Raw genomic sequence first — 25863 nt, 5'->3', positions numbered from 1 at the left:
CCGCCCAGTGTCCACTGTCCACTGTCCACTCTGCGCTCCGGGCTGACTGTGCGCGGGCCCACGGCGCCACCTGGCGGCCGCTCCAGGAACAGCACAATCCCCGGCTCCAGCCGGGTCCCAAGTTCCTGGTGCCACGTGCCACCCCCCAAACACCCCACTGCACTCACAGGCCCACAGGACAGCGGTGGACAGCGTTGGCTCTGGCAGCGCACGGTGCCGGCCACGCAGGAACAGCTGATGCAGACATCCACATCCCAGCGCTCCCCGGAAGCCACCTCCCGGCCCTGATGCATGCATGATTGCGAGGGGGCTGTGGGGACAAGGGGGGCGGAGGAGGGTCACAGGCCACCTTGCACCTCCAGCCTCCCCCACCCGTTGTCTTGGCCGCACCTTGGCATCGCTCGCAGCAGCTCCCGGGCTCGCGCACCTGCACCCAGCCTGTGGGACAGGTGAGGCCCTGGCACTCTTCCAGACGACACTGCACGTGGCCCCTCTGGGGACAGATGACATTGTGCTGGGGATCTCCTGCAAGCCCCTGCAGTTCCCTGGCCTCACAATTCTGAGCCTCTTGGGTCAAGGACTGAGGCAGCAGACTCAGCTGCCCCTTCTCTCTCTGCTCCTGCCCACCCTCACTCATGTCCACACAGGAGGGGAAATCCTGCCCAGGTCAGTGAGGCACCTTCGCTACTTAGCACAAGGACCCCTCAGTGCGGAATCCCGGGAGCACCCGCCTCCAAGGTCCCCCTGCAAAGACCCTGCCCCCAGCTCACACGGCAGCTGCACACGATGCATGGGTTGTTGGGGTCCCGCCAGCTCTGCCCATCTGCCACTCTCTGGCCCTCGGCCTCCATCACACATTCTAGGAGGAAGAGGTGACACTGTCTTGTAGCTGTGTCTCTTCCCTTCGAGTTGACCCCGTAGGCCCACAGCAAGGGGACTCCACTCCCTTCCACTAGCACAGGCTTGGTTTCCTCCACCAAAAATTTGTGGCCCACAGAGTGTCAGACAGTCCCCTAAGCTCAGGCCTCTGCAGGGTCCTGACTGCCCAGTTAGCTGACGTGGAACCCTCCACTGGGTCAGGAGGCCAGCATGGCAGCTCTATGCCCACTGACAAGCCCCAGGCCAGCAGCCCAATCCCTGCCTCCTCTGCCCACCATACAGGCAGGCTCAGATCCATAAAACAACAGGGCCTAACAGCCCACTTGCTCCCACCTGGGCTCAGACTCTGAGGGTAGAGGCCAAGGCAAGCACCTACCGGGGCACTCAGGGCAGCAGCTCCCAGGGGGGATGTGGCGCTCTGACGCAGGGCAGCTGAGCTCAGGACAGAGCCGGTGAACACAGAGCCAGGTCAGGTCCTGCAGGTGACAGGACAGGGCAAGAACTGGGGACCGTAGGAGTCAGAGGTGGACACAGCCCCATCTGACATTTGGTACAAGGTGAGTACTGAGATGACAGCGGAGAGGAGCCACAGCCTGGCCCATGAGAGTAGGGGGTTGGGTTAAAAGGGGGGGTCAGAAGTGGTGGAGTCTTTGTGGGAGAGCTTACCTGACAGTGGCAGGTATAGCAGGGGTCTGGTGGGGCCAGCTCAGACCCTAGCAGGCCCTCTGTGCAGTTACTCAGCGCTTCTGTGAAGATAAACAAGGTAGCGGGAGGTGAAAGGGAACAGGGATTGAAAGCCCAGCTGCCCCCAGCCCCGTACACTGTCCCCAGACTTGGGCTAGTGGCACACCCCCGCCCCAATCCCATAACTCCAGGGAGGGTAATATGGTCCCATTTCCCTCTGGTTCTTCAGAGGGAAGTTTGGGCCCTTTATGAGGAGATTTGCTAGGATATAAAGCCTGAAACCCGAACATGCTGGTTGTCAAGTTGATGCCAACTCATGGGATCCCACATGTCACAACAGAACTGCTACTATCCTTAGAGTATTGTTTGATGTTGTGGTCTTATAGTGGGTCACCAGGCCTTTCTTCCTAGGTGCCTTTGGATGACATTAGACATCTGCCTGAAATGGCCCCTAGAACCCAGTGTCTGTGCCGTCTTGACACATTCATCCACCTCTCTGAGCATCAGTTTCTTCATCTGTAAAGTGAGACTAACACTATTTCACTGGGTACTTGAGAATTTAATTCTAATTTTCATTTAACAGTGATCTTGTGGTAAGGAATGGTGCTGCCAACCCAAAGGCACCTGGTTCGAATCCACCAGGTGCTCTGTGGACGAAAAACAGGCGGGCCAGCTGTGGCTTGCTTCTGACTTGATGGTGCATAACAGCATTTGCTATTGTTGTCTAGAAGCACCAAGTCTGTGGCATACCAAAACAAATCTGCAGGTGCCTGGTGCATTCAGAGTCATAGCAACCCTCTCTGACCACTTAGAACACGACAGAACTGTCCAGAAGGCTTTCAAAGCTGTAAATCTGTCCATCGTCCTCCTACGGATGGGCTGGCAGGTTTGAACTATAAGCCTTTAGATTAGCCACTGAGAACTTAAAAAGCCTGTGACATACCCTTGCCCTGGAGTTGATTCAGAGTTCCCTTCTAGACATACAATGTGCCCCCCTCAAGAAAAACCAAAAAAACCCCAACACCTCAAACTCATTGCCATCAAGTTGGAACTGACTGTAGCCGACCCTCAAATAGGTTTTTAAAGGCTGGGGGCGGGGGTGAGGCTGTAAATCTTATGAGACAATCTTGAGAGGGGGCTGGTGACCTCAAACTGCTGACTTATGTATGAGTCCACTGCAGCTCCTCTTAGCAAACAGTAAGTGCTTAATACATGTTAGTCCCCTTCCCCACCCCTGATGCACTTCCTAATAAATTGATTAGCATAGCTTCTCCCACCTGCCCCCCTTCAAGCCTCAGCACCCGACTGCTGTCCTGTAGCGCCACCTGCTGGGAAGGCCTTGCCACCCTCCAGCAGCTCCCATCCCCAAGCAGTAGAAATTGTCAGCACACGGGCTTCTAGAAAAGTCCACGGGAGTAATGAAAAGACGAGGGCTGGGAACCAAGGCTGGCTGCTCCAGGGTCACTCTGCTTGTGAGACAGTTCGACCCTCTCATGTATATTCCCTGCCCTAAGTCAGTGCCTCAAGCATCTTCTGAAGAAGACCAAAGACTAAACAGAGCCTTCAATATGGATTATATCTCAAGATCAAAAATCTTCACCACTAGACCAATAGGCAGCATCATGATAGATGGAGAAGATAAGATTGAAACTGTCAGTGATTTCATCTTATTTGGATCCACAATCAACACTCATGGAAACAGCACTCAGGAAATCAAAAGACATTTCCTTTAGGAAAAGTCTTCTGTCAAGGACCTCTCAAAAATGCTTAAGAGCAAAGATGTAATTTTAAAGACTAAGGTGCACCTGATCCAAGCCATGGCATTTTCAATTGCTTCCTATGAATCTGAAAGTTGGATAATGAATAGGAAGAACTGATGCCTTTGAAGTATGATGTTAGAGAAGAGTATTGAATGGATGGCCAAAAGAATAAACAAACCTGTATTGGAGGAAATGCAACCACAGTGCTCATTAAGGACAAAGATGGTAAAGTTCGGTCTCACATACTGTGAATATGTTGTTAGGAAGAGCCAGTCATTGGGAAAAGACATCATGCTGGGAAAGGTTATCAAAAGAGAAGATCCTCAAAGAGATGGGTTGGCACAGTGACTATAGCAATGAACTTGAACGTGATGGAGATCACGAGGATGGTACAGGTTAGGACAAGGTTCACATCTGCTTTTCATAGAATTGCAGTCAGTTCAACATCCCCTAACAACAAGAGACCCAGGAGGAGCCCTGGTAGCACAGATGTTAAGTCCTTGGTCTTAAATCAAAGATCCAAACCCACAGGCATCTTCAAGGGAGAAAAGAGCTGGCAATTTGCTCCTATAAAGGTTCCAGCCTGAGAGAGCCTCGGAAGAAGCTCTAGTCCATCATAGAAGGTCACCATCAGCTAGAAGGAGCTGTAGGGTTGGGGGTTAAGGTCAGTGGCTGAACCCTCGGTCACACTGAGGATGAACCATGTGGCAGTCCGTTCCTGTAAGATTTCATAGCCTTGGAGAACCAGGGTCAGTCCCATCCTGTCCTAGAGGACAGCTCTGAGTCAGAATGAGAATGGACTGGACCACCACCACAGGACTCACCGGCACAGGTAGGGCAGCAGTGCTCAGGTCCAGGGGGCAGAATCTGGCTTGCAGGGCAGCCCACCAGGGTAGGGCACTGCCGCCGGTGACATCGCAGGCTGGGGGGGCCCTCAGCCTGTAGCTGCAAGAATGAATGATGGAGGTGTGTCTCCAGTCAACCCCAAGTCCCCATCTGCCTGCTGCACCCCTCTCCATACTTGACCTCACTCCCTGCCTTCATTCTCAGACTGTGTCCCTTCTTCCACTCACTTGGGCCCGAGCCCCATTCAACCTTTGATCTTCCTGCACACTCATGCCCAAAGCCAGGCCTCCTCCTGACCCCCAGTGCTAAACTCTAGTCATCTGCGTGCTCCAAACCCTTCCCTGGAGCCCACACCTTTCAGAATGAGAACTAAGCTTCCACAATCCAGACTCTGTCACTTCTCAGGGTGCCCCACCTCCTATACAACCCACCCTACTTTCCCACAAGGGGGGCCTGCCCACTGCCTCTCACCTCCCACACGCTGCATCTACCCCTAGACCCCCAGCCTTTTGCGCCAAGCCCTGGCTCTCCTCCTGACCGCAGGGAGGCATCCTGTCTCGACCCCATAGTGCTTGCTGGAGTCTCCCCACCTTACTGATTGCTCCATGCCCACCCACACCCCCCTCTATACCTACCCTCTGTTCCCACTTCCGTCCTACCTCACAGATGCACACGTCACAGGGGTCTGCACCTGGCTGGAAGCTCTCTCCTGGTTCATATTTCCGACCCTTATGCTCACAGTCTTGGGGGTGGGGGAAGGGAAGGACAGGACCAGAGAGGCTTCAGGTGGGCAGCACTGCTGTGATGGGAGCTCCACTCCCACCGTCTCCAGTCCCAAAGGATTAGGGGGTGTGCAAGAATGGGGGCCCCTTCTCCCTGACAGCCTCTCTTCTGTCACCCAGTCTTCTGGGCCTCTAACCAGGACATAGATAAGAAGAATAGGTTGGAGTAAAGCAGTTGAGGGGCTGCCTCCCTGCTCCCCATTCCCACCCCTACTCCAGCTTCTGGGTACCAGGGCATCGAGGGCAGCATTCTCCGGGCCCCTGGAGTGGCTGGACACAGGAGCTGACGCACTGGATGGGGGCACAGGTGACGACTCCTTCGCGACACACGCAGGATGAGCAAGGGTTGTCCGGGGGCACCCAGCTGCTGCCCTCAGGGTGCTCCTCCCCGTGAGCCAGGCAGCCTGTGGTCCACAGTGAGCAGGGGTCAACTTGATCCAAGGCCCCACCCACCCAGCCCCACAGTCAGCAGGACTGTGGACACCAGGAGGGAGGTGCAGGACGTGAGGGGAAGGTGGGTCCTGTCTGTGGCCCTCTGTGTGTAAGGTAACCAGCTGCTCCAAGTCCCAGTCACCTCATCTGTTAAATGAGGGGTCTCTCGGCCCCACCAACTCACAGACCAGGTAAGCCATTGGGCGGGGGGTGGGGTGGGGGGGGTGAACACAGCAGCAGACAGTCCCTGGAGTCAGGGGAATGGTAGGCAGGCTAAGTGAGACTCAGATTCTGGAGCCAAACAGCCAAATGCCAAAGGTGACGCTGCCGCTGACTAGCTGAGTAACGAGAGGTCCCCTCTCTGCCCATCACGGTTCTCACCTGTGAATGATGGTAACAGAGCACCCAGGTGGATGTGGATGAAATGAGGAAACATGGGCTGTGCTGAGGGCATCCTGGCACGAGTATGTGTGTGTGCTTAATGTTAACTATACAGTGAGGAAGGAGGTGGGTAGGAAAGGGCAGCTTTAAGGAGCCTCTAACCAGCACCGAGAGCAGAGAGTAGATGGTCAGGCCATGGCAGGGAAGGGCTCAGGTGGGCAAGGCTGAGAACTCAGGGGCAGAGGTATGGAGTACCTGGAGCAGTGGACAGGGAGACAGAGACTGGAGAAGGGGCACTAGGGGTCCAGGGCACAACCAAGGGGCAGGCATACCTCTGCATCGAGGACAGCAGGCCCCCTTCTCTGTGACCTGCAGTGAGCAGGGCAGGGGTGGGCACTGCAGCTGCACACAGCTGACCCAGCCAGCCTGCAGGAAAGGCAGAGTCAGCGGTCACCCCAGGCCCAGCCCAGCAGGCCCAGCAGGCCCAGCCCCTCGGCAACCTCCCCCACCATACCTGACAGCGGCACCTCTCACAGCTGCCTGCAGGGCCCTCAAATTCCTCCCCGTCCTGGTGCTCCTGACCCCCTGAGAGGCAGCCTGTGGGGACACATGTCCTGAGTGGGAGACAACTCCATCCTGTCCTGCCCAAACTCAGCCAGGACAGGGATGTGGGGTGTTAAGACAGAATTGTGTCCCTCCAAATACGCGCTGAATACGAATCCTGTAGGAATCTCCTTTTGGAACAGGGTGTCTTTGTTATGGTAATGAACACATATCTGAATATCTGCTCTAAACTGGAAGACTTTTCAGACAGAAAAAGAGCAGAGCCGAGAAATAAGAACAAAAGGGGGAAAGACAGCACCCACACGATGTTCTCTGAGGAATTCTGGAAAGAATGTGAGAGACCCCAGAGCTGGTGCCCTGAATTCTGACTTTAGCCTCCCGAAATGTGCGGAAATCCCTTTCTGCCTGTCTGTGTGGCTACCCACTTGTGGCCTTTCTGTCAAAGCAGCCCTCAGTGATTGGAACAGTGTGGGGAGACGGGGGGGGGGGGTAATTGGAGCAGCTCACGGTGGCAGACGGGGCAGAAGCAGGGCCCTGGAGAGGGGTGGGGACAGGGAGCTGGGGGGCAAGGCTTCTTCTGGCAACGCACAGAACCTTCCTGTGGAGAGAGGTCACACTGCCACTTCTACCCCGTCACCTCCATCGCACCCTAAAACCAGGCTCTGAGGTAGGCACCCCAGCTATGCCCAGTCCGCCTCCCTCCTCCCTGTCCTCAGTCAAACAAGCCAGCACACAGGATGTCACAAGCAGAGCGTTTGCCCTAGGGACATGGATAGAGGCCCGGCCAGAGCAGCTAAAAGGTGTCTCACCTGGCAGGAGCACACCGAACAGGTGGGGTCAAGCGGGTCAGGAAAGGTCTCCCCAGAGGCGGCAGTGACTCCATGATAGAGGCATCCTGAGAGGAAAGGGCGGCACCACCAAACTGAGCCCCAGGACACTGAGACAGACAGACAGACAGACAAAGGCAGCCATGCCTGGAGCAGCAGCGGAGGGGTGGAGTGGATATCTGGGGGAGGTGAGGTGTGGAAGAGTGCAGCCAGGTGTCCACGTGAAGGGGTGGGACAGAGGTCAGGCACAGAGGTCAGAGTGGCAAAGGTGAAGAGGTGGCCTAAATTAGTCACTGCTGAGTCAGTTCTGACCCGCGGGTGACCTACAGGGACAAAGGAGAACTGACCCACGGGATTTTCAAGGAAATCCTTTCTTCAGCAGGCTGACTACCGAATCTTTCTCCCTTGGAGTAGCTGGCGGGTTCAAACCACTAACCTTCCTGCTAGCAGCCCATCCAGCTTTTAATCACAGCACCACCAGGGCTTCCTGTTGCAGTTGTTGATAGGTGCTGCTGAGTCGAATAACACTCAGAGCGACCCCTTGAACAACACCCCTGAACTCTGTCCTGTCCTGTGCCATCACATCCTCTCTGACACGCTTGAGCCCATTGCTGCAGTTACTGTATCTGCCCCTTTTGTTGGGGGTCTTCCTCTGCTTTGCTGACTCTCAGCCTTTCCCAGCATGATGTCGTTTTCCAAGGCCCCTCAGAGATGGGCAAAGTCAGAATCAAAGCCCATTGCCATCAGATTGATTACGACTTAGAGCAACCCCGGGGGGCAGAGTGGAACTGCCCTGTGAGGTCTCCACACTGTGGTCTTCAGGATGCAGGCTGCCTCCGGGTTCTCCCTGCTGGCCTTCTGGTTACCAGCTCAGCGCTTAACCACTGTGGCACCAGGACTCCTAGGGAGGGTCTACCATCTAGGGGTCTGGAGTGGGAGGAGGGTGGTGAGGGGTTAGGGAAGTGGAAGGATGGGCGGGACAAGGAAAGGTGGAGCTAACGAAGCCAAAGTCGATGGGGAGGGTTTAGAAAGGACAGGGGGAAGGGCTGCTTAAGAGGAGAGGCTGGAAGCAAAGGTCCAGTTATTTGTGAGGTGACAGGGGACAGAGAGGAGTGGGTGCATGCGAGGTGACAGGGGACAGAGAGGGGTGGGTGCATGTGAGGGAGATGCCCAGGAGCAAAAGGGCAGACATCCAGCCGTGTGTGTCTGTCTCAGGGATGGGATGAGGATAGCACACTAGGTGGCTTGGCCACTGGGAGGCTGGGGCTTCAGGAGCCAGCGGAGCCTGGCAGCAGCCCTGCCTACCCTGGCAAGTGGGGCAGCAGTGCTCAGATGGGGTGAGTGGGTGGCTGCAGCCCAGGGGTGCACAGGGCCGGCGGCTGCAGGTCACGAAGCCCCCAAGGCAGGTGCATAGGTTGCAGGGCTCTCTGGGGTCCAGGAACTCCTGATTGCTCAGGTAGGACACCCCCAGGTACTCACAGCCTAGGGAGAGGAGAAAGGAAGAGCAGGAGGCAGCAGCAGAGGGAGGAGAGGAGCATTCTGGGCTCAGAGCCTAAGCCTGGCCCAGGGTCAAGGCCTCTGGACCCAGAATGAATCCCCTGAGCGATAGCGTGCCCAGAGGGCCAACTCCCTCCCCTTGCAGCCTGCAAAAATCTCCCTGTCCAATCTAGAAGGAAAGTCCACACAAGAAACCGGCCCCTATAGGCAGACACTCCAACAGCTGCTGCCAACCCAGGCGTTCTGGGACCAGCCCGAGATGACCTCTGTCATGTGGGTTCCTTTCTGGTACTCTTTTCAAGTCTTCTGGTTAATCCGTGATGGGTAAGGGTGTGGTAGGGGTTGAGAGCTGCCCTCAGCTGCCCTTCCACACACTGACCTTTGCTAACCTCTCCTTTAAACAAAGATAACAGGCCCCAAGCTCAAAGCCTTAATAGGCAAAAGCCTCTGACCAGCATTTAATATTTTATATTGAATTATATTTACTGGCATGGAACTCTTTTATTCCTGGCAAGCTATCAAACTTTCCACTTCCAGGAGGATATAAAAACCCCCCTTCTAAACAAAATTAATTTAAAAATTGAGTTGATTTAAAGAAAAAGAGTACATATCCAGATTAACAGGTGGGTTAGAAAATTTAGCAAAATGTTAGGATAATAGAAGAGCTGGTTCAACTCTGTACTTTGGGTTTTTAAACAGAAATTAAAATTAGGTGCAGAGAGGTCTTGGCTGAGGTCAGACAGTCAGAGAGCACCAGAAGCAAGGGAGAATCCGGTGGTTTTCACTCATGTATTTTGTTTTACTGTAATAGGTATAATACATAGAATAGATTAGGGCCCACTGAGGCTGCCGAACCCCTCACCATCACAGACGGGGCAGCAGTCGTCCCTGGTGGGAAAGGGACACTGTGCAGGCGCACAGACCCTGGGCTCGCAGCTCACACTGCCCTCCCAGCAGAGACAAACGTGACAGGAGACACTGGGTGAAGGGACACGCTCCCCGCTGGCCAACTCCTTCCCCTGGTACAGGCAGCCTACGGGGGAGAGGAAGGAAAGGGCTGGAGCAGTGGCAGATTCTACTACTAGTCCCAAAACTTCCCATGCCCTGCCGTATGGCCGTTGTCCCCCATGTTCTTAATGACAACGTCTACAGGAGGCGCTGGGCGCGAGGAACCATGGGCGGGGCTAGAGAGAGCAGCCACCAGGTGGGGGGCCTGCAGAGGGCTCAGGACAGGAGTGAGGGAAGAGCCACTGGGTGGGGCGCCTGGGGCGGGGCTGGGGCAGGGGTGAGGGAGGAGTCACCAGGTTGGGGGTCTGGGGCAGGACTTGGGGCAGGGTTAGAAGGAAAAGCTACCCGATTAGCCGGGTCTGGAGTGGGGCTCAGAGCAGGAGAAGAGGGAGAAGCCGCTGGGGCCCTGGGGTGGAATAGAGGAGGTGGGACAGAGGGGGTGGGACAGAGGGGGTGGTACCAGCGGATGGGGACGGTCCTGGCCTGCAGGGGGTACGACATAGCTGTTACCATCACACGCAGGGCAGCAAGGCCCCTGGCGCGGGTGGGCGCAGGGCGCGGGTGGGCAAGGCATCCGCTGGCAGGACACGGAGCCGTCGAGGCAGAGGCAACGGCGGCAGGGGTCGTCTGGCGGGGAGAAGTGCTCTTGGTGGCGGGCAGGGACCTCACCCCCAGGTCGAGGACAGGCAGCGTGGGCTGCTGCAAGGAGAACAGGTCAGGGGCACAGGGAAGGTGCAGCCAGGAGGCCCAGGGAAGGCTGAGGGCAAGTTCTTACCCGGGCACTGCGGGCAGCACTCTCCGGGCAGCAGGACGGGCTCCGGGCAGGGCAGTGGCGGGCAGCGGCGGGTCAGGCACTGCACGTTGCCGCTCTGCGGATGCACAGACAGATGGACGACTCTAGGCCAAATCAGCACTGGAGGAGAGAACTCCTTACCCCATGCAGCCACTGCTCCCCACAGGTCCTCCCTGACCGGGGTCACAGACTCACCAGACAGCGACAAAGACGACAAGGATCAGAGGGGTGGGGGAACTCGGCCCCGTTGGGGTACTCTTTCCCCGCGAAGGCACAGCCTAGGAAAGGGGGCGGCTGTAGGCCGGGGATGGGGTCCTGCTCTCCTCCCCATTTCCATCCCGCTCCTGTCCCTCAGAGCTTAGATCCCACAGCCATCCCAAGGGGACCCCCCAATCATGTCACACACCACTGCAGTCGTTCTGGCAGCAGGCACCGGGCAGAGGGTGGGTGCAGGGGGCCCTGGGACAGGTCCGAGGCTGGCAGTGGGCACGGCCTGCCTGGCATTGGCACTCCTGGCAGGGGTCTCGGGGGTGGGAGAAGCTCTGGCCATCCACAAACACTTGCTTTTCCAAGACGCAGTCTGGGCAAGGGGCAGGAACGGGGTGGGAATGACTGCCAGCCCTCTGCCCTTGGGGGGTCTCGAACCACTGTGGACACTTGTGCACTCGGGAGCTGCACCCATGGAAAGTGCTGTGTAAGCACTAGCGCACGTGTATGCAGACACCAGGGTCTGTGCACAGCTGGCATGTTTAAGTTCACCTGCAGACATGTGTGTCTTGGGGCAACGTGTGTCCCCATGTGTTAGTGGCATATGCACCTCCTAGAAGGACCTATGTCACAGGGCATCCCAGCATCACGCTCCACACATGGCAGACCCAAGTGTTCACTGCAAGAACTTGTGTTATACAGGTGGTGGTTGTTAGGTGCCGTTGAGTTGAGCAAGACTCACTGCAAATCTATGAACACCAGATCTGAATCCTGTGCCATTCTCGTCATCTCTGACATACTTAAGCCCAAATATACTGGAATAGGGGTGCACCAGAAGGGAAATGGAGATTAGGAAGAAAAAGTAAGAGAAATAAATCTACACACACCCTCCCCGTGAGTCCCAGAGAATTCAGGCTGTCCAAGTACACACACCGGAAGCAGAGGTGTGAGAGGGATTAGTGAGTTGTGGAGGACAGGGTAGCAGCAGGACCAAGGCCCAAGTAGGCAGGCACAGAGGCACCAACCTGGGCACCGAGGGCAGCACTGGCCCGGGCTGCTCTGGGGCCTGGAACAAGTGGTGGGAGGGCAGTCGACCACAAAACAGCTTACAGTCCCATCCTGGAGTGGGGAGAGGGCAGTGGGCTCCCTAAGGGCTCAGGGAGGCAATAGGAACAGGCCACAGAGAGGATGGGGACTTAGAGGGTCAACAGAAGTGGGACCAAGAGGGTCTCAGCAGGCAGTACAGGGAGGCGCTGGTACCTGGCACTGGCAGGTGTGGCAAGGACTGTCTGCGTCGGTGAAGTTCTGCCCATTGGCATACACTTGGCCCTGGTAGGTGCAGCTCTCACAGCTGGGACAGCAGGCACCTGGGGTGTGAGAAGGGGGCAGGTTGGTCAGAGATCTGCTAGACAAGGCAGGAAAAAGGCTTGGCTGGGGCAGGGCTACTGACCTGAGGACTGGGTAGGGTGCTGGCATGGTGTTGAGGGGCAGAGCAGAGCCCCACACACAGGGACCCCACCTCTGCAGGCACAAGTGGTGCAGGGCTGACCATCCGGTTCCCACTGGACTCCCTCGGCAAATTCCTCTCCGTCTAGCACACAGGCTGGGGGTGGGGGGGTGGGGCGACTGTCACCAGGAACCAGAACACTCCCACCATCCTGCCCTTCCCAGACCACAGACCCCTGGCCTCACCATTCCCAAGGCTTGCCTCCTCCTCATCTCCAGCCACTATGGAAGAACTCTCCCTCCCTCGGGGCTGTTCCTTCACCCCCATCCATCACACACACCTGAGCAGAGCTGAGGGCCAGAGTCCAACAGGGCACAGGGGGCCACTGGGCACTCCTGCTCCTCACAAGACACCTCTCCGGCCTGGAGGAGAGACTGAGTGAGAGGCTCTGGAGGAGGGAGGCCGAGGCGGCCCACCTGGCAAACCCCCTACCTGGCAGACGCAGCGGGCGCAGCGGCCACTCTCTTGGGTTCTGAAGGTCTCCTGGCTCTGGTACTGGTGTCCCTGGTACTCACAGCCTGGTAGGGTGGGGGAAGGGGGACAGGGCTGGAGGCTGATGGGGAAAGCCTCCCACCAGCCCCAAAGGAACACCACCATATCCTCGAGGGGGCGCTATGACACCCATTCTTTGTGAGATGAATGCTGAGACTTAGGTTTACAAAGCTGGGTTTTTTCTGGACTTGCATTTCAGGGCTTCAGGAGGATCTGATGGAGCACACCCCACCCACAGGGCTCTCTCCTGCCAGTGCCTGACCTCCCCAAGATGCACCCCACTCACCATCACAGACTGCACAGCATTGTCCAGGGCTCCTGCCTGGGTATCTGCAGGGCACTGGTGGGCAGGGCAGAGGCTCACACTGGACACTCCCGTTCTGCCAACAGGTCCTGGTCAGCACCCTGGAGGCAGGCCCAGGCCAGACCGCCCCTCAGGGCAGCCCCACTCACAGAGCAGCGGCAGTGCACACAGGTGTTCCCTCGGCCCACAGGCTCTCCGCTGCGGTACTCGCGACCATTTAGGAAACAGCCTGTGTGGAGAGGTGGCTTGGGGCCCTCCTCAGGGACTCCTCGTCACCCTCATCCAGGCACTCAGGGAGACCTGAGCTGGCCATCCTGATGGCGCCTGCCCTGCTTACAGACTCACCATCACACACTGGGCAGCAGGTGCCTGGGAGAGGCCGGGCAGGGTACGGGCACAGACTGGCACACTCCCGCTGGCGGCACTCCACATGGCCCTCCTGGTAGAGTGAGAGATGGGGCCATCAGGGCTCTGCCAAGTACCAGAAAGAGATTCAAGGTGTAACTACCAGTGTCTCCCTGGAGATGAGTGAAGACAGTCAGAGATGTATGGAAACAGTAAGTCCATAGGATCAATGGATCATGAGGACCTTAGACTCCACAACTCTGAGACCAGAAAAATAGATGGTGTCCACCTCCCAGTGTGACTGCTCTGAAAGGGATCACAAAAGGAGCTCCTAGATAGTGGGAGGAAAATATGGAGCAAAACTCAAAGTCATGGAAATGACCAGGCCTACTGATGTGGCAGGGAGTGGTGGGACCCTTGAAATGATCACAGCATTGGCTTAACTTTTAGCCAAATAGAAAGGCCTGTAAGGTGAACAATAATGCCACAGAGGTATGTACTCCTTAGAACCATCAGCCATATGAAATCAAAGGGCAGCATTTGTCCAGGGACAAAGTTCCGAGGTAGGAAGGAAGGATGAATGGAAACAGTACCCACAGGGAGGAAGTGGGTAGAGTGCAGTCATGGAAAGAACTGCAGGCAATGCCACAAACAAAATGTATAAGAACTCTTGAGTGGAAAGTAATCAGTTTTGTACATTTTCACCCAAATCACCAAGAAAGTTTAAAAGGTGGGAGGAAGAAAGAGATTCCACCATTTATTAGATTTTTAGTCTAGAATGTTAAAGGTGGTATAGCACTGGTCTGTGCATTGCTGTACAGAGGTAACTCGTGGTTGCTGTGATGCTGAAGACTGTGACACATGCTTCAAATGCGATAATGGTTACCCATGGTGGACAGCGTTTTGTGGAGCTCCCCAATTAAAACAAGCTTGGAAGCAGGAGTGGCATACACTTCTGAAATGGCTTGCCTCCAGAAACTCTACGAATAGTGCTCAGGTCTTTTGTTCACAGGGTTGCCATGAGTCGTCTATGACTCAATGGCACCTAAAAACAACAACATGTTAAAGGGCCCTGGTGGTGATAGGTGGTTAAACAGTTGCCTGCTAACCAAAAAAGTAGTGATTCAAATCCCCCAGCCTCTCACAGGAGTAAGACGTGGCAGTCTGCTGCTATAAAGATTTGTAACCCGGGGGAGCTCTGGTGGCCTAGTGGCAAGAAGCTGTACTGCAATCCCAGAGGTGCGCAGTTCAAATCCACCAGATGCTCTGCCGGAGAAGGAGGGAAAATTTCCCTCCTGTACCAGTCAGATCTGATTTGACGGTACACACACAATCAATCAATCAATAAAAAAGATTTGTAACCCTTAGGGGCAGTTCCACACTGTCCCACAAGGTCACTGTGACTGGAATTAAACCGCAGTGGATTTGGTTGCTCCGTTGTTCATGGTTTGGTTTTGGTTTTCTGTTACTTACACTTTCTGAGGCTCGGTTTACTCATCTGAAAATGGGGACAGTAACAGCCTTGTCCTCCCAGGACTGTGACAAAATAAGGCTAAGTGTCCTGTGGGTCATCTGTCTGTGGAAGCTGACACTTAATCAACAGTAGCTGCTGATCGTACCCATGTCTTTTCCCAAACAGACCTCTTGTCCACCACCTTCACCCCCTGCCATCAAACCTGTGAGGTCTATGATATCCCTGAGCTCACTGCAACCAACCTGTGTCTTCCTCTTCCTGAGCAGGTGAGGTGGGGGGAAGGGTGGTGGTCAGAGTGAACAAGGTTACAGTTCCAGTGGGGGCAGGAGGCCATCCCCGAGGGTCAGCCCCCAAGAAACCCAGCCCTACCTTCCTTCCTGAGGCTTGTCCCTACCTTCCACACCCACAGTGTCCTCCCTTACGTCTCCCTGCTTGAGCCCATTCAACTACCTTCCTTATGGAGACTTTCTAGACCTTTGACGCTGAACAGAGCAATCAGCAGGCCGTGCGTATGGATTCTGAGCCCAGAAATCCCCACGCAGCACAGGTCTGCGCATGACACATGGGTCGACATGAGCTGGAATCGAATTGACAGCAATGAGTTCGGGTTTTTTCCTACTCATCACACTTTTAAAAATAAAAAGAAGCCGACAGAACTCATTTTAAGAATATATTCTGGCGAGCTCTGGTGGCCTAGTGGCAAGAAGCTGCACTGCAATCCCAGAGGTACCCGGTTCAAATCCACCAGATGCTCTGCTGAAGAAGGAGGAACAATCGCCTCCTGTACCAGTCAGATCCGATTTGATGGTACAAATAAATAAATAAATAAATAAACTTTAAAAAAAAAGAATATATTCTATTTAACTCAATCTATCTATCACCTCGTCACATTCTCAGTGTAAGAAATGTATTTTCCATTTCTTTCTCTCAGATGACGTCTTCACAAATGTGCATTTTGGCACTATCTCAGCCAGGCAGTTTCATTAAGCGTGTTCAGTGTCAGCTCTCTATTTGGACAGTGATGCCTCAGGTCATCTGCATTTCTCACACCTTAGAGCATTTGCTGCTCCTTTTACTCTGCCTGGTCTTTTCTTCCCTGAGCCTGTGGACTCTGAGTTCAGGTTACAAGGCCATTCTCAGCACCTAATACTCCTGTCTGGGGAGAAAAGTGGGCCTGAGCCAGCCCCTGCCCACAATGTGGGGACCACAGGTCCTCCTTCTCTGACCCTACACAATTTATTATTAATACAGTGGGGTGAATCTAGAGGGATGAATACAGTTGGTGGGGCAAATAGGGGGACTCACCAGGCACCTGCAGATCTGGCAGGGGTCCCCAGGTGGGGTCCACTCTTGGCCATGCTCCCACTGAATGTCACCTTCTGTGCAACCTGGGAGCAGGACAGAGAGGAGACTGATGGACGCCTCCAGCAAGAGCCCTTGCGGGCAGCCTAAGCCTGCTCCCATCCCACATGCCCTCTTCAGCTTTCTCCTGAACCCAGACCAAGTCATGCTTCTACCTGGAATCGTCAATGGGTCCCCATTGCTCCAGTTAGAATAAGTCCAAAGTCTTTAGTTTGTTCTCCAAGGCCTTCTATGTTCCACACAGCCATACCTATCTCCCTTACCTACCTGTGGCCAGTCCTCACCTCTCCTATTTAAGCTTTACCCATTCGTGCCTGGTGTTACTATCCCATTAAACATACACACACCTCACAGGGAGGGTCAGGTCTCAGGTCAGGCCTTTGCTTAAACTGCCCCTTCCTTCCCAGCCTTTCACCCAGGTAATATCCATCTATCCTGAAGGCCACCTTAGGACAGACACACCACCTCCAGGAAGCATTCCCTTGTGTGACCAAGAAGAGCTTCTACAGAAGCTGAAGAAGTTTCCACAGAACCTAGTGGCTACTTCTTCCCTACACCTTTTTAGCCTCTATTAGGGCAGTCAATGCCCACCAGGAATATTGTATATGGGTTTCCTTAAAGTGTGCGTGGATACGTCATCACCTTACAGCAGAAAGCAAAATGCAGAATTTTTTTTAAGTAGGAAAACACTTCTTTTCAAGCCATTAAATGCTTAAGCAAGCTTTTAATAACCTTTGAAACAGAAAAACAGCAAACAACAAATGCTGGCGAGGTTGTGGAGAAATTAGAACCCTTATTCACTATTGGTGGGAGTGTAAAATGGTGCAAACACTATGGAAGGCAGCATAGCTCTTTCTCAAAAAGTTGGAAATACAAATAGCATTTGACCCAGCAATTCCACTACCGGGAATATACCCGCACGAAACCAGAACTGCCACCCAAACAGATATATGCACACCCATGTCTGTTGCCGCATTGATCACAACAGCAAAGAGATGGAAGTAACCCTAAGGCCTATCAACAAATGAAAGGATAGAGAAGCTGTGGTAAATTCACCCAATGGAATACTACACAGTGCTGAAAAACAATGAACTCTCAAAATATTATACAAAATGGATGGCCCTGAAGGACCTTATACTGAGTGAAATAACTCAATCACAAAGGACAAATAATGCATAATGCCACCATTATAAGATAGGACTAATGTGGAGGCTGGAGGAAAACTAAAAAATGTGGAGATAAGTAATGAACACTGCCTTGGAACAGATGAAGTAAAGAACTGTTTAAAAGGAATATATGAGATGCTGCGCTGGAGAAGGAGGGGCAATCTCCTGTGCTGGCTGGATCCGATTGAAGGTACACAACCACGACAAAAAAGGAATATATGAGTGGACATTATTTGCATGACTACAATGCAGAACAAGAGGTGCACAGCAAAGTGGCCTGGGGTGCGGGGAAGGGAGGAAATTATGCAACAATAAATGATTTTTTTCAAGAGAAAAGCAAACTTGGGACGGGGGTAGGGAGGAAAATATGCAACAATGAATGAATGGAAATCCAAGTTTTCTGTAAGCTTTCGTTAAAAATCACAATTAAAAATTATTTATAAAAAGAACAGAAACAGAAAAACAGAGAATGCATTAATTTGCTTAATTGTTTCTGTATATTAATTGTATAAATTTCTATACTATTCTATGACTATTTCAGCATTCCTTCACAATAGAGGTGGTGTACCAATGGCGCTCTCTCCCCGTGTTTGAAGTACCTAAAACACAATAACCCACCACCATCAATTCTCCTCTGTCTCATGGTAGCCCCATGTATGTCAGAGTAGAATGATGTGGAGACTGCTAGGCCTTTCTTCCAAGGTATCCCTGGATAGAGTCTCACCTCCAACCCTCTCATTAGCCACTAAGCCTATTAACTATTTACACCCTCCAGGGACTCTATAGATTACATCAACCAGCGTTCACTGAGCAGCCTTATGAAGACTAGAGTATCATCGTCTGCATGTCACAAACAAAAGCCTGAAATAATTTACCTAGTGACACAACTATCACATGGCACAGGCAGAACTGAGCTCCCGCATCCAGATCTCCTACTGACTGCAGCCCAGAGGTCAAACAGGGTGCAGGGTGACCTTGGAGTTCAATAGCTGGCATGACAACCCTACCTGGCATCCACAAGGGAGGGATAGAGCGATAGGGGCTCTTACCTTGGCAGGTAGGGCAGCAGTGGCCAGGCCTCAGGACTGGCTCAGGACAGGGGTTGGGTGGGCACTTTATGGGCACACAGCGAACCAGGCTCCTCTGTAATGTACCAGCATCAGAAATAGCCCAGGTCCACCCCCAAGGAAGAGGGGCATGCAAGAGGTCTTTGGGAGTGGCGTGGGCACAGAGCAGGGCCGGAGGGATAACCTTGCTGGGCACCAGAAATACATGCAATGATTAGGCAGAAGGAGTGGCAGGAATAGCCCAGGTGGAGCAGGGGTCCAGCAGGGCCTGGGCACAGGTGGGGAGACTCACCAGGCAGGAGCATCGGAGGCAAGGGTTGGAACTGGACAGGAAATTGGCTCCCTCCTCATACAGTTTCCCCTCATACTCACAGCCTGGGAATGGAGGATGCAGGGATGGTCAGTAGGACACTACAGAACAGGGACAAGTGTTATGACCCCAGGTAAGGCAGAAACCCTCGGGGCTGGGATGGGTGGAGGGCAGGGCTGGAGCAGGTGGCCTTTACCCCAGGTAAGGCAGAAACCCTCGGGGCTGGGATGGGTGGAGGGCAGAGCAGGGCAGGGAGTCACCTGGCCTGCAGATGGGGCAGCATTCCCCTGGTGGGGTGTAGCTCTCCAGGCAGTTGAGGTCTGGGCAAGAAGGCCTCTGGCACTGCACAGTCCCTGCCTGTGGGTCAGACACTGAGCCTCCCTCCCTGTCCCCTCCACTGCCCAAGCCAGGTCACTCTGCAGGCTTGGGAGACAGACCAGACCCAGACCCTGCCTGGCCCCCAAATTTGGCACTGCATAGACTGGGGTCTGCCCAGCAGCAGAGGCATGGAGGTGGCTGGGCCCAGCCTCCAATTCCCTTACCTGGCAGGTACAGGTGACACAGGGCTCTAGATGCCACATTTCCCCAGCCCTACGGCCCCCAGGGCAGCCTGCAAAATCAAGACCAGGCCCTCAGGTAAGGGACTCAGAGGGCTGGGGCAGAAGCCCAGCATGAACCTTCTCCATAAATCCTTTCCAAGGAGAAGGTCCATTCCATCTTTGGGACATAACTTTCTACTAAATCTTTAACTTTTTACCTTAAAAAAAAAAGAGAGAAAGAACGAGCACAGCATGGGGATATCACATCTTTGACAGATACGAGTGATTTTTCTATTTACTGCAACTTGTCACCAGGTGACAATAAAATGACCAACTTGATGGTTATTTCTAGCATTTTACAACAGATAGGCATCTTGAGGAAGAAGTACTGTTTAAAAAAAAATTGCCAAAGGAATCTGATGGGCTCGCAGCGGCCTGAGGTGAGGTGTGTCCCCATTCTGTGTCCTTCTGCTCTGAGATCTTCCAGTCCTAAGACTTCACTCCCCAGCCTCCTGGGGAAGGGCTCCCACTTCCGCATAACTAACTGAACGTCTTGCCGAGGCAGGAACGCCAAACCCGATATGTGAAATCTGCGCCAGTTCTGGTTATGGTATAAGGATGCGCCAAATATTACATGACACATACTTAACACTAAAAGAGGCACAGGCTACTTCCCAGAAATTCAAACGTAACTGAGTGTCCCGTGCATCTTCTCACTAAATGTGCAACCATGTGCCCCACTGTGAGGTGGTAACTACAGCTCCCTCGTCCCGGTCACGCCTCCTCTCCTCTTCCGGTCACTGGCACCAAGTTCAGCCTCCACTAGTCCAAGTAACCCAGTCAGACTCGCTTCTGTCTGTTCTGCAGCCCACAGCCGCTGCTGACTCTCTGCAGCAGTAACAGGTATCCAGCCCGTGCCAGTTGGATATTCCTTTTGAGTATACCACACACTGGCTCCTCAACCATCTGCTCACAGATGAACGTTCAAATGTCAAGGCTTACTGCAAACTCTTCCTACCAACCTTCTCAGACTGTTCTTGCAGGAACCTTCTTCCACCCTGTTCTCATAGCTGATGAGCCCTGATGAAATCCCACTTATCCCTCTAGCCCAGCTCAGATGACCTGCTGACAGGTGAAGCCCACCCTGACATGGTGGTCTAGGCAAGCTGGTTATCAATGTACTGTCATATCTCCCGTTAACCCATCAATTAGATCTTAAATCTTGTGCTCTGATGGCTTAGTGATAAGGAGTTGTAATGTCAAACCGAAGGCATGCATTTCGAATCCACCAGCTGCTCCATCGGGGAAAGATGGCATTCTCTTCCTGTATGATTTATGGCTCTGAAAACCCACTGAAGGGTTGGCTATAAGTTGGTTTTGACTCAGTAGAACATAACAACAATATATAGTTATAAACCCGTCATCTAGATTAAAACCAGACCACGTGTCTATGTCCCATGGAGCCTCTGGCTAGCCCCAGCCACGTGCAGTGCTCTGAGCTCCCAAGGCTGTGGTCCGAGTGGGTGGGCAGGCCTCCACACCTGCTCACATTCAGGTGGCAGAGGCACGGGTCCCCCAGCGTGAATGCAGAGGGTGAGCTGGGTTGGCAGGGACTGACCTGGCTCACAGTGCGGGCAGCAGGCTCCGGGCTCGAGGCAGGGTCCTCCCGGACATGGCTTCTGGGTACAGGTCACTGTCCTGTCCTGTGGGGAAGCAGGGAGGCAGGACCATCAGAACCAGACCCCACTCCAAGTTTCAACAGGCTGAGGTGGGTGAGATGTGTGGGCTGTCCTGTTTCCAAGACAGAAGAGGGGTGCCCTCCCTTCACCCCACCACCTCTGCTCTTCTTGACCCTGTATGCCAGTAAATTCTCCGGGGCAGAGACTCCAGGAATGGAGCCGGGGCTTTTTCCATGGACAGATGAGGAAGAAAGGGTTACAGAGGTGAGAAGCGATGTAGAAAGACAAGCACACACCCTTCCCATAGAGGGCCCACCATGTTGTGGGTCAGCTCCAGAAAGCAGCCAAAGACCACCAGGGCAAGGCTTGGGAGAAGGGGTAGCCAGAATCCATTACCTAACATTCAACACAGCAGATGGAGGGAGAGGTGAGGGGACAGAAGCTCACCAGGCAATGACAAGTGGTGCAGGCGTCAGGGGAGAAGGTCTCCCCATTGCCATAGGCCCGACCCTTGTGGCTGCAGCCTGCAGAAGAGATAGTGTCAACCCTCCGGGCACGTGGAGTCAACTGCAGGCCCTCAGGTGGCCCCGAGAGCAGCTGAGCAGCACTCACCATGGCACAGAAGGCCTGGTTTGGGGCCGCAGTGCACAACCCCATGCTGGCAGACACAAGCTGTGCAGGTATCCGGCTCCCAGCGGTCCCCGTCGGGCCAGGCCCGGCCCAGTGCCCAGCACTGAGGGCCAGCTGGTCGGCACTCACAGGTCTCCAGCTGCTTCACCCTGGCCTGTAGGTCCTCGTTCTGCAGGACAGAGGGAGGGGAGAGCAAGGCCTGGCTCCACGTCCTCCAGCAGCCCTCCCCATCAACAGCAGCCCACAGGGAGCCCCAGTTCTCAGAGCCTGGGGTCTGCAGAATTCTGGGCCCTTCCTTGTCCAGAACGGACTTATCTTCAGTTACTTCTTCCTTTATCCATCTACAAAACCAACAAGTCCAAAGTGTCGCCAGCACTCCAGGCAGCCCTGGACCCCTCTGCATGTCAGCAGAACCACAAGGCCATCAACAGCTGGTTTATCGCCAGCCCTTCTGAGGCATCTCAGGGTGGATTCAAACTACCAAACTTATGGTTCGCAACCATCAAGTGCTTAACCTTGTGGGCCGCTCAGGGACTCATATACAGTACATTCCTCATAAAGTTTGCCAAAGGTGTGAAAACATACGATGTGGACCGAGGAAATAAACATTCTGGGGGACTGTTTGCATCCATTCAGATGAAGAACTGGAGAGCAGACAGTCACGTAAGAACTCTGTGCGTATCGACAAGATGTGGGCTTGGGCTCCTTGGACCCCTCAGGCCCAATCTCTTCTTTCCCCTCCACTGACTGGACAAAGCTCATAGGGCCCCCCACACCCCGATCAGCCTCCAAGGGTACCTGCCCCTGGAGCTTCACCACCTCAGCCTCCAGTCGTCCCAGCCGCTCCTCCAGGGGGCGCCACGGCTCCTGGAGGGCCCCCCCAAGGGCTGAGAAATGGGCAGGCACTTGCTGCTGGTGGCCGTGGGTGTTTGCAGTTCTGGGTTGTTCCGTGGAGATGACCCCACCTGAAAGGCACAAGAATCCAGCACAGGCCTATGGGTGAGGGACTACTCAGTTTTCCTGGGTCTGTCCTCTGAGTCATTCGGTCAGGAGGGCCACTGTGTATCCATCCTGCCACATGTCTACCCAGCACCCAGGAAGAAATGCATCCGTGAGGGTGCTGGGGGAGATGCATGGAAGGAGAGGAAGCCCAGAGAAGACCCTTCTCCCTCCAGGCCATTCTCCTCCAGGTCAGGTGTGAGCCTGGCAGAGGGTGTAGAGAAGGGCTGTGCTGGGCCTCTATAAGGCCCTCAACCTCCCTGGCCTGGTGTCGAGAGGAAGACAACTGGTTCTGACTCCGGAGGAAAGTGGGTGCCTCTGAGTTCAAGTTCAGACAAGTTCATCACTTTCTCCTCACGTGACTCTCTCCCTTGAAGTCAGGAAAGTAAACTGAACCAAAAACCACCACATTGTCACCAAGTCTCACAGAAACCCCAGAGGACAGCGTAGAAGGGCCCCACTGACCCTTCTGGCTCGTTGGCAATGAGTGGCATGGATCTATATCCAAGGACTGCAAACTGGGCTTAAGTACAGCAGAGACGGCGAGGATGGCACAGGCATCCCTGGAGCCAGGGTTCCACGGGACGTGGGCTCACTGTGAAGTGTGGCCAACTCAATGGCCGCCCATGACAGTCTTTAGGGAATGCAAACAGCCTCATCTTTCTCTCAGTGAAGCCCCTGGTGGGTTCAAACAACTGGCCGTACACAGGGTAGCCAAATACTTAACCACTACACCACCAAGGCTCCTCTCAGGGAAGTAGCTCATTCTCTTTACTGTGGCCATGTTTGTTCTTATGCACCATTGAGTTGGAAACGACTCATAGTTGACCCTCCAGAGGGTTTTCAGAGGGAGTTAACCACAAGGTGGGAGATTGCCCATCTTACTCCCACTTTTATGGTAGAGTCAGAGCCAATTCATAGCTGACCCTCCATTGGGTTTCCAGGGACTGGACAGGAGGAGAGTGCCCATCTTTCTCTCATGGAGCCACTGGTGGATGGAGACCGAGAGAGGCTCGGACTTTGGGTTAGCAGTGCAGGCCCCTAGGACCAAGCCACCTGAGCTCCTTACAGGAGGAAGGTAAAGGTGGGAAAGAATCTGCTTGGAGATTACTGGTCCTCATAGATGTCAATCACTCTGCTGGGTGGGTGGTAGTGGAAGGTTTGGAGGAGGGAGGGACAGAGGGAGGGTGTGTGTGTGTGTGTGTGTGTGTGTGTGTGTGTGTGTGTGTGCAGGGCCAGCAGTGGCTAAGGTTTCTTGGGAACGCGAACCTGTAAGGAGGGGACTCCACTCCTCCAGGGCCACCTTCAAGGTCGAGGACTACAGGAAACGTCCAGTAAACCTGCTTTGCTCAATGTTCTCTCTGGGGGAGATTGCCAACCCCAAACCATACATCCAAGGCTTAGTCTCCTGCTCTGCACCCCCAAATCCCAACAGTTCCTGGTCTTCCCCGTGTCTTCAGTTCATTCCCATCCCTACCCAGTCCTCCCCAGAAGCCTGCTCCTTCCCATCTGCACACACACCCCTGACCCGTCTTTCCTAGTGACACATGTGAAGGTTCCCAGCACCAAGTCCCACTGTGACACTATCACACCGCCCGGTGTGTGAGGCCCAATGGTAGGGAGATCTGAGGTTGTGTGGGTTCTCCGCCCCTCCATAGGAACCTGGTCCATCCCAAGCAGTAACACCTGGTCTTGGTGTTTCTCAATCACCAAAGGTCACCTGGGAGAGGGTCTCAGCACATTAACCCTCCACTCACGCTTGACTCCCACCTGTTCTTGCAAACCACTGAGTGAGTTGGGAACTTCCCCATAGCTGGCCCTTCAGCAGGTTTTCAGAGGCAGAGTATTGCAGGAGAGGAGTCTGTCCGTCTTTCCATTGCAGAGCACCCGGTGGGTTTGAACTATGTACCTTTGGCTTGCCAGTGCAACTCCTTGCCACCAGAACTCTTTGACTTCTATCCAGTCTCCCCATAATCCTCCCACGATCCCAGCACACCCAGGGCACCCCTCCAGAAGCAATTAAGGGTGGAGGAGCTGGGGGTCCTCAGGGACCCCTGGATGAAGACAGGATGATACCTTGACTGTGAGATCCACAGAAAGAGCTCAGGAGGGTTCACTGGCCTGAGGACTGTCCGGGCTCCTTTAAGCCCACCCCAGTCACTCCTGTCCTGACCTCTGTTGCGGCCAGTCCCCTGGAGGGGACCAGACACCAGACAGTCAGCTCCCAACCCGGCCTCTTTTTTCTCCTTCTCAAGACAAATAATTAACTTCAGACTCCAGATTCCAGAACAGTCTCTCCCCATGGCTGCCTGCAGAAAGTCTTCCCAAGGCCAGAACAGGAAGCCCCCCTCTCACCAGGGACCCCAGCCCTGGCCTGGGGCTCCCCGCCCTCGGGGCCCCACTGGGTGGGCAGACAGACACCGTCCAAGACAGGGCGGCGACAAGCTGCGCCGGGTGGCTCTCCCCTGAGCTGGAGGAGGGGACGCCCGCCGCCCCAGGCCCCGGCACCCCCTTACCCGCGGCCCCCGCGGCCAGCGCCGGGCTCGCGAGGAGCAGCAGAGGCAGCAGCGCAGCCCCGCGCCCGGCCATGCTCGGCGGTCGTCGCAGCGGGCGGGGAGGGGGCAGGCACCAGGCCACCTCCCACTGGCTTTGTCCCCGCCCGGCGCCCGCCCACTCGTGGGCCCCTCGCAGGCTCTGGGCTGGGACCCCAGCCCGTCCCGAGGTGCCTGGGGCACCCCAGCCCCAAAAAGGGGGGCCAGGCTGGGGGTCACGTCCGTCCAGAGACCCTGGAGGGGACTTTGAAAATGCAAACACAGGCAGATGCATCACTCTCAGGCTGGGTCTCCGTGCCAGCTTGGGTTACCCCACGGGGCCTGGGGTTCCCAAATTGGCCTTTCCCCCTCCCCCACCACGTACAAGTTCTCCCTTACTGCTGGGAGCACTAGTGCCAGAGGGTTAAGGGTTCGCTGCTCACCAATTCTGCTTCCTCAGACATGTAATTTCTGGGAGCCTCAGTTTCCCCGTTTGTAAACTAGGATCACATCTACTTTATAGGACGGCAGTGAGCAGGAGAGGAGCTGGGTTGCTCAGGTGATAGTGATGATATTCCTTTCTGGAATTAGCAGCTCACTCCTTCTAGTCCTCTCTTGTTCCTGGACCCCAGGCCCCCCATCTCCCTTCCCATCTACCCCAGAGCAGCTCCAAGCTTGGACACATGGTAGGAGCTCTCTTGGCCTCTGTTGGAAGCCCCATCCTCGTTTTTGCCAGGGCAGTGGGGGCAAAGAGGAAGTGAGGACAGCTGCCCACGTGGCCCAGAAGGCTGGGAAAGT

General features: G+C 54.7%; 1 protein-coding gene across 1 annotated transcript in view; it reads right to left on the bottom strand.

Moving 5' to 3' along the window:
• Window positions 1-25123, bottom strand: part of KCP (kielin/chordin-like protein) — a 28512-nt gene extending 3389 nt beyond the window's left edge. The window contains exons 1-30 of the mRNA XM_006896089.1: window positions 25028-25123; window positions 22334-22447; window positions 21518-21704; window positions 21353-21429; window positions 18957-19044; window positions 16088-16170; window positions 13309-13402; window positions 13113-13192; window positions 12946-13039; window positions 12600-12685; window positions 12448-12529; window positions 12111-12263; window positions 11921-12027; window positions 11686-11779; window positions 10860-11033; window positions 10649-10731; window positions 10436-10529; window positions 10171-10356; window positions 9515-9685; window positions 8461-8637; window positions 7138-7223; window positions 6836-6926; window positions 6279-6361; window positions 6097-6190; window positions 5182-5355; window positions 4829-4911; window positions 4148-4268; window positions 1546-1625; window positions 1256-1355; window positions 168-310 (exon numbers count right to left, since the gene is read on the bottom strand). Of these exons, the coding sequence (XP_006896151.1) occupies window positions 168-310; window positions 1256-1355; window positions 1546-1625; window positions 4148-4268; window positions 4829-4911; window positions 5182-5355; window positions 6097-6190; window positions 6279-6361; window positions 6836-6926; window positions 7138-7223; window positions 8461-8637; window positions 9515-9685; window positions 10171-10356; window positions 10436-10529; window positions 10649-10731; window positions 10860-11033; window positions 11686-11779; window positions 11921-12027; window positions 12111-12263; window positions 12448-12529; window positions 12600-12685; window positions 12946-13039; window positions 13113-13192; window positions 13309-13402; window positions 16088-16170; window positions 18957-19044; window positions 21353-21429; window positions 21518-21704; window positions 22334-22447; window positions 25028-25123 (3375 nt within the window). The remainder of the gene's footprint in view (window positions 1-167; window positions 311-1255; window positions 1356-1545; window positions 1626-4147; window positions 4269-4828; window positions 4912-5181; window positions 5356-6096; window positions 6191-6278; window positions 6362-6835; window positions 6927-7137; window positions 7224-8460; window positions 8638-9514; window positions 9686-10170; window positions 10357-10435; window positions 10530-10648; window positions 10732-10859; window positions 11034-11685; window positions 11780-11920; window positions 12028-12110; window positions 12264-12447; window positions 12530-12599; window positions 12686-12945; window positions 13040-13112; window positions 13193-13308; window positions 13403-16087; window positions 16171-18956; window positions 19045-21352; window positions 21430-21517; window positions 21705-22333; window positions 22448-25027) is intronic.
• Window positions 25124-25863: the final 740 nt, after the last annotated feature.

Source organism: Elephantulus edwardii, unplaced genomic scaffold (genome assembly GCF_000299155.1).
Source record: "Elephantulus edwardii isolate Elephantulus edwardi_28Jun2011 unplaced genomic scaffold, EleEdw1.0 scaffold00181, whole genome shotgun sequence".
Taxonomy (NCBI): Eukaryota; Metazoa; Chordata; class Mammalia; order Macroscelidea; family Macroscelididae; genus Elephantulus; species Elephantulus edwardii.
The sequence above is the reverse complement of the archived record's forward strand: the minus strand, read 5'-3'. Positions and strand labels throughout refer to the sequence as shown.